We start from the raw sequence: 13,001 nt of genomic DNA, 5'->3' as shown, positions 1-13,001 counted from the left end.
GTGCCATCATGCCCAGTTAATTGATGTATATTTAGTAGAGACAGGGTTTCACCATGTTTCCCAGACTGGTCTCAAACTCCTGGGTTCAAGCAATCTCCTGCCTTGGCCTCCCAAATTGCTGGAACTACAGGCACAAGCCACCACACCCAGCCCCAACTCTCTAAGTGTGAGTTATAAGTGGTTATCTCCTCTCTCCAAAAAAGTACAGTTTTTTTAAATCCTGGAGAAACCTGACAAAGACTACCTCAGCCGGGTTTCGAAGTTAACATCATCAGTGACCAATCATGTTAATGGCACGTACCCTAATATGGTTTGACTATGTCCTCACCCAAATCTCGTCTTGAATTGTAGCTCCCATAATTCCCATGTGTTGTGGGAGGGATTTGGTGGGAGATAATTGAATCATAAGGGTGGTTTCCCCCATACTGTTCTCATGGTAGTGAGTAAGTCTCACGAAATCATATGGTTTTATAAAGGGTTTCCCCTCTTTCTTGGTTCTCATTCTCTCTTCCCTGCCACCGCAAGACATGACTTGCTCCTCCTTGCCTTCCGCCATGATTGTGAGGTTTCCCCAGCCATGTGGAACTGTGAGTCAATTAAACCTCCTTCCTTTATAAGTACCCAGTCTCTGGTATGTCTTTATCAGCAGTGCAAAAACAGACTAAGACATACCCTTTGATATGATGTGATGAGAGTGGCATTTGGCCTCTGTGTTCTTTCTCCCAGATATCTGCAACCCCGTCTAACCATGAGAAAATCATCAGGACCAGCCAAATTGAAGAACATTGTATAACAGCAGTCCCCAACCTTTTTGGCATTACGGGCTGGTTTCTCAGAGGATAATTTTTCCACAGATGAAGGTGGTGGGGATGGTTTTGGGATATTTCATGTGCATTACATATATCGTGCACTTTATTACTATTACATGTAATATATAATGAAATAATTATACAACTCACCATAATGTAGAATCATTGGTAGCCCAGGGCTTGTTTTCCTGCAACTAGATGGCCCCATCTGGGGTGATGGGAGACAGTGACAGATCATCAGGCATTAGAGTCATAAGGAGCATGCAACCTAGATCCCTCACATGCAGAGTTCATAGTAGTTTTCCCACTCCTATAAGAATCTAATGCCCCCACTGATCTGACAGGAGGTGGAGCTCAGTCGGTAATGCCAGCAGTGAGGAGTGGCTGTAAATACAAAGGATGCTTCTCTCACTTGCTTGCCCCCCACTCACCTCCTGCTATGTGACCTGGTTTCTAACAGGCCAAGAGCTGGTAACAGTTCATGGCCTGGTGGTTGGGGACCCCTGTTCTATACAATACTTGACAAGGACTCTTCAGTACTGTCAAGGTCATCAAAAACAAGGGAAACAATGGGAGCAATTATGGCCAATATTCCATTTTCAGAAGCTTAAAGCTATAGATCTTAAAGATGGTCAAACAATGAAGCTAGCTATTGAATAGAATCACATTTCTCACTGTGTGGCCATCTTGGTGTCTCGTTTCATTTGACTTTATTTTTCTTAGTATAGACAGTCAACCATGCTACTCTGTCCTGTGCCTGCTTCAACCTCTTCCCAAACTGGGGATTCCCAGTCAGTAAAGTAGGTGTTGAGATCTGGAGAAGGGATGAGCCTTCCCCAAAACTTGCATGCCCCTGTGCTGTTTGTTACTAAACGTTCCCTTTCCAGTTCTCTTTGTGTAAGTTGTTAGACTTGGATATAGAATAGGATGGAAGACCAGGCAGTGAGTCCAGTCCCCTCGTCAGCTCCAAGTTTCTCTGCACCATGGGCACTCATGGAAGGGTGCCCTCTGATCACCAAGAACAGCATTTTTTGGACTTTCTCAGGAATACAGCTTGACATATTTCAACACAACCTTTCTTCCTTTTGGAGCCAGAAGATAAAGGGAATTCACTCTTTCAGTTGCCTCTGGAAAATTTTAGGCTCTAGACAAAATGTGTGTTCCTAAGTATATGTGTCTGAGTGACTTCTTAATTACTCCCACTGAAACAACCTCACTGTCAGCAGAATTTTTCCACAACTACATCCAACTGTAATCCCTCAGATAATGCTCACACTAGTTCTGGGATTAAGGAACTGGTAAATATCATGGGAACACCGTGAATCAGTGTGAAAGAGCCAAGACAATATTATTCCCTAAGTCCTTTCCACATTAAGATAGAAGAGATGCCTTTGAAATAACTGGCCTTCAGAGGGGTGTTGAGCAGAATTTTCTGAAGTTGGATGATTCCTGAGGTTCATGTGAACATTATTTAAGATGTTGGAATTCTTGGAAGAAGGTTGCAGATTTTAGGTAAAAAAATAAAAGTCTGCATGTGTGCGTGTGCCTGGGGTGTCTGGGTGTTTATGCATAGAGTGAGAAATAAGAATAAGAAAAATTTAAATCTAGGTGTAATCATTAAGATTCACAAATACACTATGACTAAAAATAATGTAATATGTATACAAGATGCTGCATTCGGGGGAGAACCTTCCTTTAGTAACAGACAGCACAAGTTAGAAATGCTAACAAAGAGTACGTTGTGGAATGAGAGACAGAGTTGAGGTCAGTTTGGAATTGGGGAAAAGGCAGCTTTTGCTCTCTGCGACCTCTTGAATGATACGGAGAAGACATTTTTCTCAGTCTTGTTTTCGCTAGACAGATCTCAGGCTGAAATCAACAGAGGTAATTCTTAGCCTGAACTTCAACCTGCAGTAATAAATGAAATATTTCAAACGCTCACAAAAGTTGAGAGACTCAGACAATAAACACCTGTCTACCCCTCTTTAGATCTAACACAAAATAAGAAGGTTATAGTGTGGATGACAGGGGAAAACTTCTCCTTCATCCTCTGAAAGTTCACTGAAAATCAGCTGACAAAAGGCAGACAATTAGGAGGAAAGGAATAGAAATGTATTTGATCATAGTTTTACATGACATGGGAGCCTTCCAAATGAAGACCCAAAGATACAAGCAAAAGGTTCATTTTTATGTTTAGGTTCAGCAAAGTATGGACAGTCATGTAGAAATACGATTGGACAAAAAAGGTATGGTCGCTTGCTTTGGCAGCACGTATACTAAAATTGGAACAATATAGAGGAAATTAGCATGGCCCCTTTACCAGGATGGCATGCAAATTAGTGAAGCACTCCATAAGAATAAAAATTTAAAATTAAAAAAAAATGGTATGATCTCATGCTAATGGACAATGGGGAAACCCAGCAAGGCCTGTCTGTTTAGATCATATTTGGCCTCTCTGTGCAGCAATTCCTTCCTCCTGGGTATGAGGAAGTGCTCTGTCTCTCTCTCTCTCTAGAATGGAGTTCTTATGACCTGCAATCAAACAAAGTAGACCTGAGAATTTATTTATGGCCGACTCTTACACAGAAAGGTGGAGTCATGGTTTAGGTTTTATGGCTGGCTTTGGAGAAAAAGGTTCTGGTTTCCATGACCCGCCTTAGGGAAGAGGTATTGTAGTTTCTACAGCTAACCTTGGGGAAGAATGAAGGTCCAGCCACCCGACACAGGAAGGCAGGAGGAGGTTAGAGAAAAACTTTTACTTCTGAGGCTACTTCTGAGTCTTCATTATGGGGTATTGTTTTCTGAGAGCTTACAATAGCAATGATTTTCTTTTCTCTGTCTTTCCATGCTGTCATGTTTGCACCCTTTCTTTCCAGCCAAACTTCCCACTCATTAACAACTTTCATATATTTAAATAGTCCCCTAAGGGCAGAAGGTCCTTTCTCCCCATTCCTATATGTCCGAAACATAAATGCCACTTCCTCCTTACAGCTTCACTGAGCCTCTTATTTGGAAATCATCCTCTTCTCACACTCAGCTCTTCATCTGTCCTTAGATGGTCCCCATCACTCCCATGTAACTATCAGATTTCAATGCTTCCCACTCACTGCATTTAATTTTTATTCCTGTCTCTCAAATAACCTAGAACTCTTCCCATACTCCATCAATATTTGCTAAATGATTGGATGGATTAAAAGTAGCAGAAGGGTGGAGCAGAAGCTGGGGGATATTGTCTTTAAATTACCAAAGGCAGTTTGTGAACATGAGACCTATTTCTTTTTGACCAATAGGCCTGACCTGGGGTCTGGGATGTGGTTTACCTTTCACCCATGTGTGTGTAAACAATGTGCTGTTTACATGGGGGTCCCTTTGCAGAGTTTAATAACTAAATTGGTTTTCCTCACATTTCTAGTACCTATACTGAGTTGGTGTTCCTAGCGACCATTTCCTCTCTCTTTAAGCTAATCAGGATTGATAGCTACCATTCAGTTCAACACACTCCATTTACTGATGAAGCTCCACTGTTAGAGTTACCTGGCAAAGCACTAATCATGACAGATAACCAGCCCATATGCTGAGAAGTTTACACATGCTAATTCTCCAACCCTCATAACTTCCCTGTGAGGTGAGTAATATTATTATCCCCATTCCACAGACGAAAAAGTAGAGGCTCAATAAGGTTATGCACTTGCTCAAATCGCACAGTGGCAAAGCCAGGACTTGAACCCAGATGAGCCTTGATCCCAGAGCCCCTGCACTGAACAGTTTCTCTGGTCTGCTAATAAGATGTCAGAGAAGAAGCCAAACCAAGCAAGTGCTCTTTTTACTGTCTTACACTGTCACCACTCTCTGGGTCACTGGAAGGCAAATATCTCCTAATTCCTTCAAAACAGCAAATGTTCTGATGAAGTGGTTGAGGATACACATTTGGGAAACATGCAGCTCCTCCAAAAGAATGTCCATAAATATATTGGAAATATATTTATTAAAGAAGCCATGTGTGGGAATTATTAACCTGGAGTTTTCTTTAAGGTAGCATACATATAATTACACTTATTAGAGATTAGGCAATGCTCTAAGTACTGATGCTCTACATAGATTAATTTATTTAACCCTCACAAAAGTCTTATGAAGGAGATGCTCTTGTCTCCAAATTACTGATGCAGAGAATGAGGTCAAGGGATGAAGCAATTTGCTCATGTTAGCACAACCAGTAAGTGCTCAGCTGGGATTTGAACAGGCGGTGTGGTCTCAGAGTCTAGCAGGCATCTACCTCAAAGATAGAATACTTCTTGGCAGCTTGCTTTTGGATTTACCCATTAAATAGATTTTGGACAAAATTGCATAGAGAGGAAAGAAAACTTGAAGACAGAGTGGGCTAAGTGAGAAGAAATATCTTCATTTAAATTGGAGAACACACCCAAAGAACGGGAAGAAAGGGACTTTTGCCCTTCCTTTGTTTCTAATTATAGGAAAAAAAAGGAGGTAAACTAAGAAGAAAGAAAATAAGGCCCATTTCAAAGATATACCAAAAAAAAAGAAAGAAAGAAGAAAGGAATTCAAAAGCAACACAGTTATAAGGTAAGCGTATGTGTAACAGCTTTTTAAAAAACTGCCAGCCAGGCACGGTGGCTCACGCCTGTAATCCCAGCACTTCGGAAGGTCAAGGTGGGTGGATGACCTGAGGTCAGGAGTTCAAGACCAGCCTGGCCAACATGGTGAAACCCTGCCTTTACTAAAAATACAAAAATCAGCTGGGCATGGTGGTGGGCACCTGTAATCCCAGCTACTCGGGAGGCTGAGGTGGGAGACTCGCTTGAACCCGGGAGGCAGAGGTTGCAGTGAGCCAAGATCGTGCCACTGCACTCCAGCCTGGGCGACAGAGCAAGACTCCATCTCAAAAAAAAAAAAAAAAAACTGCCAAACTATTTTCGAAAGTGATTGTACCATTTTACCTTACCACTGGAGTTCCATTCCTCTAAATCTTTGTCCACTCTAGATATAACAATCTTTTTCCTTCTAGTGACTCCAATGTATACTATTTTTAAATTACACTGTGGTTTTAATTTATATTTTCTCAGTGATAAATGATGTTGAGCCTTTTCATGTGCTTATTTGCTATCTCTGTGTCTTCTTGCTGAAGTGTCTGTTCAAATAATTTGTCCCTTTTTCTCTTCTGTTTTTCAACTTCTTTTAGCGACTTCACTTTGTTAAAATAATTTGTCTTTGTTGCTTAATTGGGTTGTTCATTCTCTTACTATTGAATGTTAAGAGTTACAGCCATTCCACTCCCAGCTACTTACCCAAGAGAACTGAAAACATACGTCCACACAAAGACCCAAACGTGAATGTTCATAGCAGCTTTATGAGTAATATTCAAAAGCCACAAATAACCCAAATGTTCACCTACAAGTAAACAGATAAGCAAACTGTGGTATATTCATACAATAGAAAGGAACAAAATAGCAGTACACACAAAACGATGGATGAATTTCATGGTTGAAAGAAGGCAGACAAGAAGAAAATACACGTAGAATTTCACTTATAGAATATTGTAGAAAATACAAACTAATATATAATGACAGAAAGCAGATCAGTGGTTGCCTGAACAAGGAAGGGTAAATGGGACTGGTTACAAAGGGGCACAAGGACATTTTCTGGGTGATAGGTATATTCACTCTCTTAACTATAGAGATGGTGTCACAGGTATATAATACGTCAAAACTTATCAGCCGAGTGCAGTGGCTCACGCCTGTAATCCCAGCACTTTGGGAGGCCAAGGTGGGTGGATCACAAGGTCAGGAGTTCGAGACCAGCTGGGCCGATATGGTGAAACCCCATCTTTACTAAAAATACAAAAATTAGCCAGGTGTGGTGGCATGCACCTTTAATCCCAGCTACTCGGGAGGCTGAGGCGGGAGAATCGCTTGAACCCGGGAGTCAGAGGTTGCAGTGAGCCGAGATCGTGCCACTGCACTCTAGCCTGGGAGACAGAGTAAGACTCTGTCTCAAAAAAAAAAAAAAAAAAATTATCGAAGTGTGAATTCAAATATGTGCAGTCTATGGTATGTCAATGACAGCTCAACAAAAATTATTTTTTAAGAAAGAAATTGAAACAACAGAAGAGAAGCTCTGAGTAATATTTTTATTTCCATAGCTAAGGAGCTATTCACCACCCAGGGATTTCAGTACCTAAAGTAGATTCAAGTAAAGAAAGAAACAAAGAAGTCCCCTTAAAGAAGAGTAGAGCAATAGAGATGAATTTTATGGCTTAAACATTTTCTAATTTTTCATGGAAATAAGTTTGTGATTTAAGAAGACAGGGGTGCTGCTTCCGTAGAATTCAATCCAGTGTGGGGCCATTTTGCAGACAGGGGTTCTTAGAACCATTTAAATGGAGCATCCAGTCTCAGAAAAAAAAAACAACAAAATCCTCAGCCCTGTGAAACTCAAGGTGTTCTAGTCACACAAAGTAAGCACTGCCTTACTCACACAACAAACTAATCCCATTGTTATCTTTCACATGCCACAATAGTCTCTTTCTAAATAGTTAACATCCCCCTTTGTTTATCTTGAATATTGTTCTAAGTATCTTGAATAACTGGAACATTATTTTATGCATTTTATACATTTTTTAAAATTGTAATTTACATAAGTGTGTGCATGATTGTGTAATAAAATGTCATTTTACATGCATTGGCAATAAACTTGAAATTGTATTTCATGTGGTGGTAATATCTCACAAGTTTTCAAACTGAATACTTGAATCTGTTAAGAGAGAGTAAACACTTTCTGAAATAACATTATTTTTTCCAAGATATTCAGGAAAGAGAAAACATGATTCAATGGAGTTGGGAAATGTCACCAGAGTAAAAGAATTTATATTTCTGGGACTTACTCAATCGCAAGACCTGAGCTTGGTCTTGTTTCTTTTTTTATGTCTTGTGTACATGACGACTCTGCTGGGAAACCTCCTCATCATGGTCACTGTGACTTGTGAGTCTCGCCTTCACACCCCCATGTACTTCCTGCTCTGCAATCTAGCCATCCTTGACATCTGCTTCTCCTCCATAACTGCTCCTAAAGTCTTGCTGGACCTTCTGTCAAAGAAAAAGACCATATCCTACACAAGCTGCATGACACAGATGTTTCTCTTCCACTTCCTTGGTGGGGCAGACATTTTTTCTCTCTCTGTGATGGCGTTTGACCGCTACATGGCCATCTCCAAGCCCCTGCACTATGTGACCATCATGAGTAGGGGTCGATGCACTGCCCTCATCTCTGCCTCCTGGGTTGGGGGCTTTGTCCACTCCATCGTGCAGATCTCCCTGTTGCTGCGCCTCCCTTTCTGTGGACCCAATGTTCTTGACACTTTCTACTGTGATGTCCCCCAGGTCCTCAAACTCGCTTGCACTGACACGTTTGCTCTTGAGCTCCTGATGATTTCCAACAATGGCCTGGTCACTACCCTGTGGTTTACCTTCCTGCTTGTGTCCTACACCGTCATCCTAATGATGCTGAGGTCTCAGGCAGGAAAGGGCAGGAGGAAAGCCATCTCCACTTGCACCTCCCACATCACTGTGGTGACCCTCCATTTCGTGCCCTGCATCTATGTCTATGCCCGGCCCTTCACTGTCCTCCCCACAGATAAGGCCGTCTCTATCACCTTCACTGTCATCTCCCCTCTGCTGAATCCTTTGATCTACACTCTGAGGAACCAGGAAATGATGTCAGCCATGAAAAGACTGAAGAGAAGACTCGTGCCTTCTGAAAGGGAGTAGAAAACAAATCCAGACCAGGTGCGGTGGCTCATGCCTATAATCCCAACACTTTGGGAGGCCAAGGCAGGCAGATCGTGAGGTCAAGAGATCGAGACCATCCTGGCCAACATGGTGAAACCCCATCTCTACTAAAAATACAAAAATTAGCTGGGCATGGTGGTATGCGCCTGTAGTCCCAGCTACTCAGGAGGCTGAGGCAGGAGAATTACTTCAACCCAGGAGGCAGAGGTTGCAGTGAGCCGAGATCACGCCACTGCATTCCAGCCTGGCAACACAGCAAGACTCCATCTTGAAAGAAAAAGAAAAGAAAAGACAACAAATTCAGCTCTTCATCATCAAGGACACCTTATATTATTTTTCCCATGAATTCACATTTACATACACAGATACACTGTCAGTAAACGAACAATACTGACTACGAACAATTTGTCTTCCTATTTAAGTTAGTAGATAACTGATAACCCAAGCTTCTGTGCAGCATGAAGTAACTAGTGTTATAGGAGTGAACTGACTGTTATTTTTCCAAAGACTAAGTAACCTTATGTCAATCAAGACAGCTATATGGCAGGCAGATAAGATGATTAAGTGCAACTTTTTTTTCAGAAGATAAGGAAATAAAAGCCCAGAGAGATAAAGTGATGTGTTCAAGGTCTTATATTAAGTTAATTACAGAGACATCTTCAGATGCCCAACCCATTGTTCTTCCACCACATGAATGTAATGTATTACATTGTTGGACTTGTCTACACCAAACTATAATCCTGTTCCACAAGGATCTCATGATCAACGCCTCTGGTGTACATGTATGTGGGTATGTATGGCCTACTGCAGATTGAGAAATTGGCCTCTCCTGAGTTAAACTAAAGTGGGCTCATGAGCTACTGAGAACCTCATAGGTACACAGTGGTTATCCTCCTGGATTCCTATCAAGATTGATGAGGCTTGGGAAGATTTCTCATCATGGCCTAAAGGTATGTATCTTAATGCAGAACTAGACATGCCAGACATTCTCCTGATGAGTTTGGATAAAGGCAAGACTTCAGGAACCACACACTTGAAGCAATCTAGCTCTGCCATCAAAGGACTGATTTTCCAGTTGTAGCCTTACAAGGGTCAATTTTGACTTGGCCTTGCCATTGAGAATTCACATTTCTTTTCACTGGAAAGAGAGAGGATGGGAGAGTTAAAGAAGGGAAAACTCTACCCGGTCTATTTTTTCAAACTTCTAGTGCTCGTGAAGAGGCAGTATAGGTATAAGCTAGTGAGAGACAGCAGTAAAGCATGGTGGATGAAAGTTCTAATTTCAGAATCATACAGACCCAGGTATGAATCCTATTTCTGCCATTCACCAGCTGTGTGATCCTGAGCAAGTTATTTCACCTCTCTCTCCAAAGGTCATAGTTCACCTACACAAAGATTCCCGTTATAATATCCATCTCATGAGGTTGTTGTAAAGGACAAAATGAGATGGTATACATGAAACATATGATACCTGGCAGAGAATAAATGCATCTATGTCTATGCCCGGCCCTTCAATGAAAGATAAATGTCTTTCATTGAAGACATTTATGAATGTCTTCATTGCACAGACATTTCATTGAAGACTGTGCAATGAAAGATAAATGTCATTATTAATATCACCTTTATTGGTTTACCTAACACACCTTCTGTTCCCCATTGGTCTGTCACACCCTTCCCCTATATGACCCATACTCCTCATTTTTAGATAAAAACTGGTTGAGTAGAAAACATGAAAATGTATATTGAGTTCAAAACATCTATCATGTTAAAATGTCTAGCTATTATTAAAACATGACAGTAGGTTTTCTTGTTATTTATAAGGCTTAAAGAGTCACCCTGGGCGGGTGCAGTGGCTCATGCCAGTAATCCCAGCACTTTGGGAGACCGAGGCAGGCGGATCACCTGAGGTCGGGAGTTCAAGACTAGCCTGCCCAACATGGTGAAACCCCATCTCTACTAAAAACACACACACAAAGAATAGCCAGGCGTGGTGGGGGGCACCTGTAATCCCAGCTACTCAGGAGGCTGAAGCGGGAGAATCATTTGAACCTGGTAGGCGGAGGTTGCAGTGAGCCAAGATTGTGCCACTGCACTCCAGCCTAGGCAACAGAGTGAGACTCTGTCTCAAGAAAAAAAGAAAAAGAAAAAAAGTCACACTGAAGCTGATGAGAGAAACAGTACAGGAGAATTTAATATCAAAAGAAAATAATGGGTCAAAAATAAACCCTGGCTTACAGAGTAGCCAAGAGGACAGGCCCCATGGGATGGAACAGAGAGCCCAAGGAGAGTAAATTAGCCAAAGGATAACGAATGTTGAAGGATAGTGAATGTTGAAGACAAATTTTACTTAAATCCCTCATCGGATCCTGCCTGGCCCTATAAGCATTCATGAACTAACCGGCTCAAATGTTTGCCAGTTCCTGTCACCTGATCGACAAAATCTAACCTCTTACAATATTAACTTACTTCTGCAAGAAAACAGATCCTAATAAAAAGTCACACTCGCCAAATCACTATTCATAGGGTCCTGCTATGTTTGCCCAAGTAGGTTTGGTCTCAAGAGTCCCTAGGCTTTTCTTTATGAAATTGCCTATGAAAAAATACACACTACGAGCCACTTAATAGCCCATTTCACGCCAATCTGTCCTTTGCCGTTTTCTTTCCTTCCTAACTCTTGTGACTCACTCAGATCAAGTTTTTATCTCTATATCGGAATCAGATGACACCACAGATCTGTAGGGCCTGACTCAGAAGCATAATCCCAAGAGATCAAGAACCCAGGAACTCTTGGCATATCATTGTCCCTGTTGACTTCCTCATGACTGTGTCTAAACATGCAACATAACCTGATTCGATAAGTCAGGACAGAAAAAGCAATTGCATCTGATCACACAGACAAGTATCTACAGTGACATAAAATCACAAGTTGAGTAGCATTTTTCCCACTTAAACTAGTTTTTACTAGTTTTTGTTTGTTTGTTTTGTTGTTTGTTTTTTGAGATGGAGTCTCGCTCTGTCACCTAAGCTGGAGACAGTGGTGTGATCTCGGTTCACTGCAGGCTTCGCGTCCCGGGTTCCAACAATTCTTCTGTCTTAGCCTCCCGGTCTCAGCTTCCTAGGTAGCTGGGATTACGGGCGCCTGCCACCACACTTGGCTAATTTTTGTATTTTTAATAGAGATGAGGTTTCACCATGTTGGCCAGGCTGGCCTCAAACTCCTGACCTCAGGTGATCTGCCCACCTCAGCCTCCCAAAGTGTTAGGATTACAGGCGTGAGCCACCTCACTTGGCCTAGTTTTTACTTTTTTGTTTTGTTTTGTTTTGTTTTTGAGATGGAGTCTTGCTCTGTCACCTAAACTGGAGAACAGTGGCGCGATCTTGGCTTACTGCAACCTCTGCCTCCCGGGTTCAAGCAATTCTCCTGCCTCAGTCTCCCAAGCAGCTGTCATAGATAAATAAAAATTATATATATTTACAGTGCACAGTACAATGTGATGTTTTATTATACATATACATTGTGAAATTGTTGTATACTTTCACGCTTTCACTATTTTTTAAGCTCTGCTGCTAAGAACTATAGAAAAGTCAACTGACTCTGGAGACACATGTGGCTTTCAAACTGCTCTTTTGTTTATGTGCTCCCCAAATCAAATGTTTTCATAATGAATATCTCTGGGTAAGCGTGAAAAAATAACGTAAAATAATTATGAAGTAACTGAGTTGATGAATATCAAGAGCTGTCCCTAGATGTGAAGTGAGCTATATATTTCAGAGATGTAGGTTGAAATAACTGTAGGGGCTGACAGGCACAGTGGCTCATGCCTGTAATCTCAGCACTTTGGGAGGCCGAAACAGGAGGATCATTTGAGGCCAAGAGTTCAAGACCAGCCTGGCCAACATGGTGAAATCGCATCTCTACTAAAAATACAAAAATTAACTGGGCATAGTGGCTTGTGCCTGTAATCCCAGCTACTTGGGAGGCTGAGACAGGAGGATCACTTGAACCCAGGAGGCAGAGATTGCAGTGAGTTGGGATCATGCCACAGTACAACTCCAGCCTGGACAACAGAGTGAAACACTGTATATTTAAAAAAAAAAAAAAAAAAAAAACTGTCCTGGGACAAGGTACATGTTGCTTTAAACAGAAAATACGGCCAGGCGCCATGGCTCAAGCTCGTAATCCTAGCACTTTGGGAGGCAAAGGCAGTTGCAGCACCTGAGGTCAGGAACAGCCTGACCAACATGGTGAAGCCCCATTTCCACTATAAATACAAAGTTGGCCAGGTGTGGTGGCAGGTGTCTGTAATCCAGCCACTTGGGAGGCTGAGGCAGGAGAATCACTTGAACCTGGGAGGCAGAGGTTGCAGTGAGCCAAGATCACACCATTGAA

General features: G+C 41.8%; 1 protein-coding gene and 1 non-coding gene across 2 annotated transcripts; both read left to right on the top strand.

Annotated features, from left to right (window-relative positions):
• Positions 1–3,065: 3,065 nt before the first annotated feature.
• Positions 3,066–3,168, top strand: LOC111545004. Its single transcript, XR_002732315.1, has one exon. It is a non-coding gene; the product is annotated as a U6 spliceosomal RNA (small nuclear RNA).
• A 4,486-nt stretch (positions 3,169–7,654) lies between these two features.
• LOC111544815 (olfactory receptor 4D11) lies at positions 7,655–8,590 on the top strand. Its single transcript, XM_023215462.1, has one exon. It carries the CDS (start codon positions 7,655–7,657, stop codon positions 8,588–8,590), a length of 936 nt encoding a protein of 311 aa, XP_023071230.1.
• The last annotated feature ends 4,411 nt before the right edge of the window (positions 8,591–13,001 follow it).

This window comes from Piliocolobus tephrosceles, chromosome 13 (assembly GCF_002776525.5).
Source record: "Piliocolobus tephrosceles isolate RC106 chromosome 13, ASM277652v3, whole genome shotgun sequence".
NCBI lineage: Eukaryota > Metazoa > Chordata > Mammalia > Primates > Cercopithecidae > Piliocolobus > Piliocolobus tephrosceles.
The sequence above is the reverse complement of the archived record's forward strand: the minus strand, read 5'-3'. Positions and strand labels throughout refer to the sequence as shown.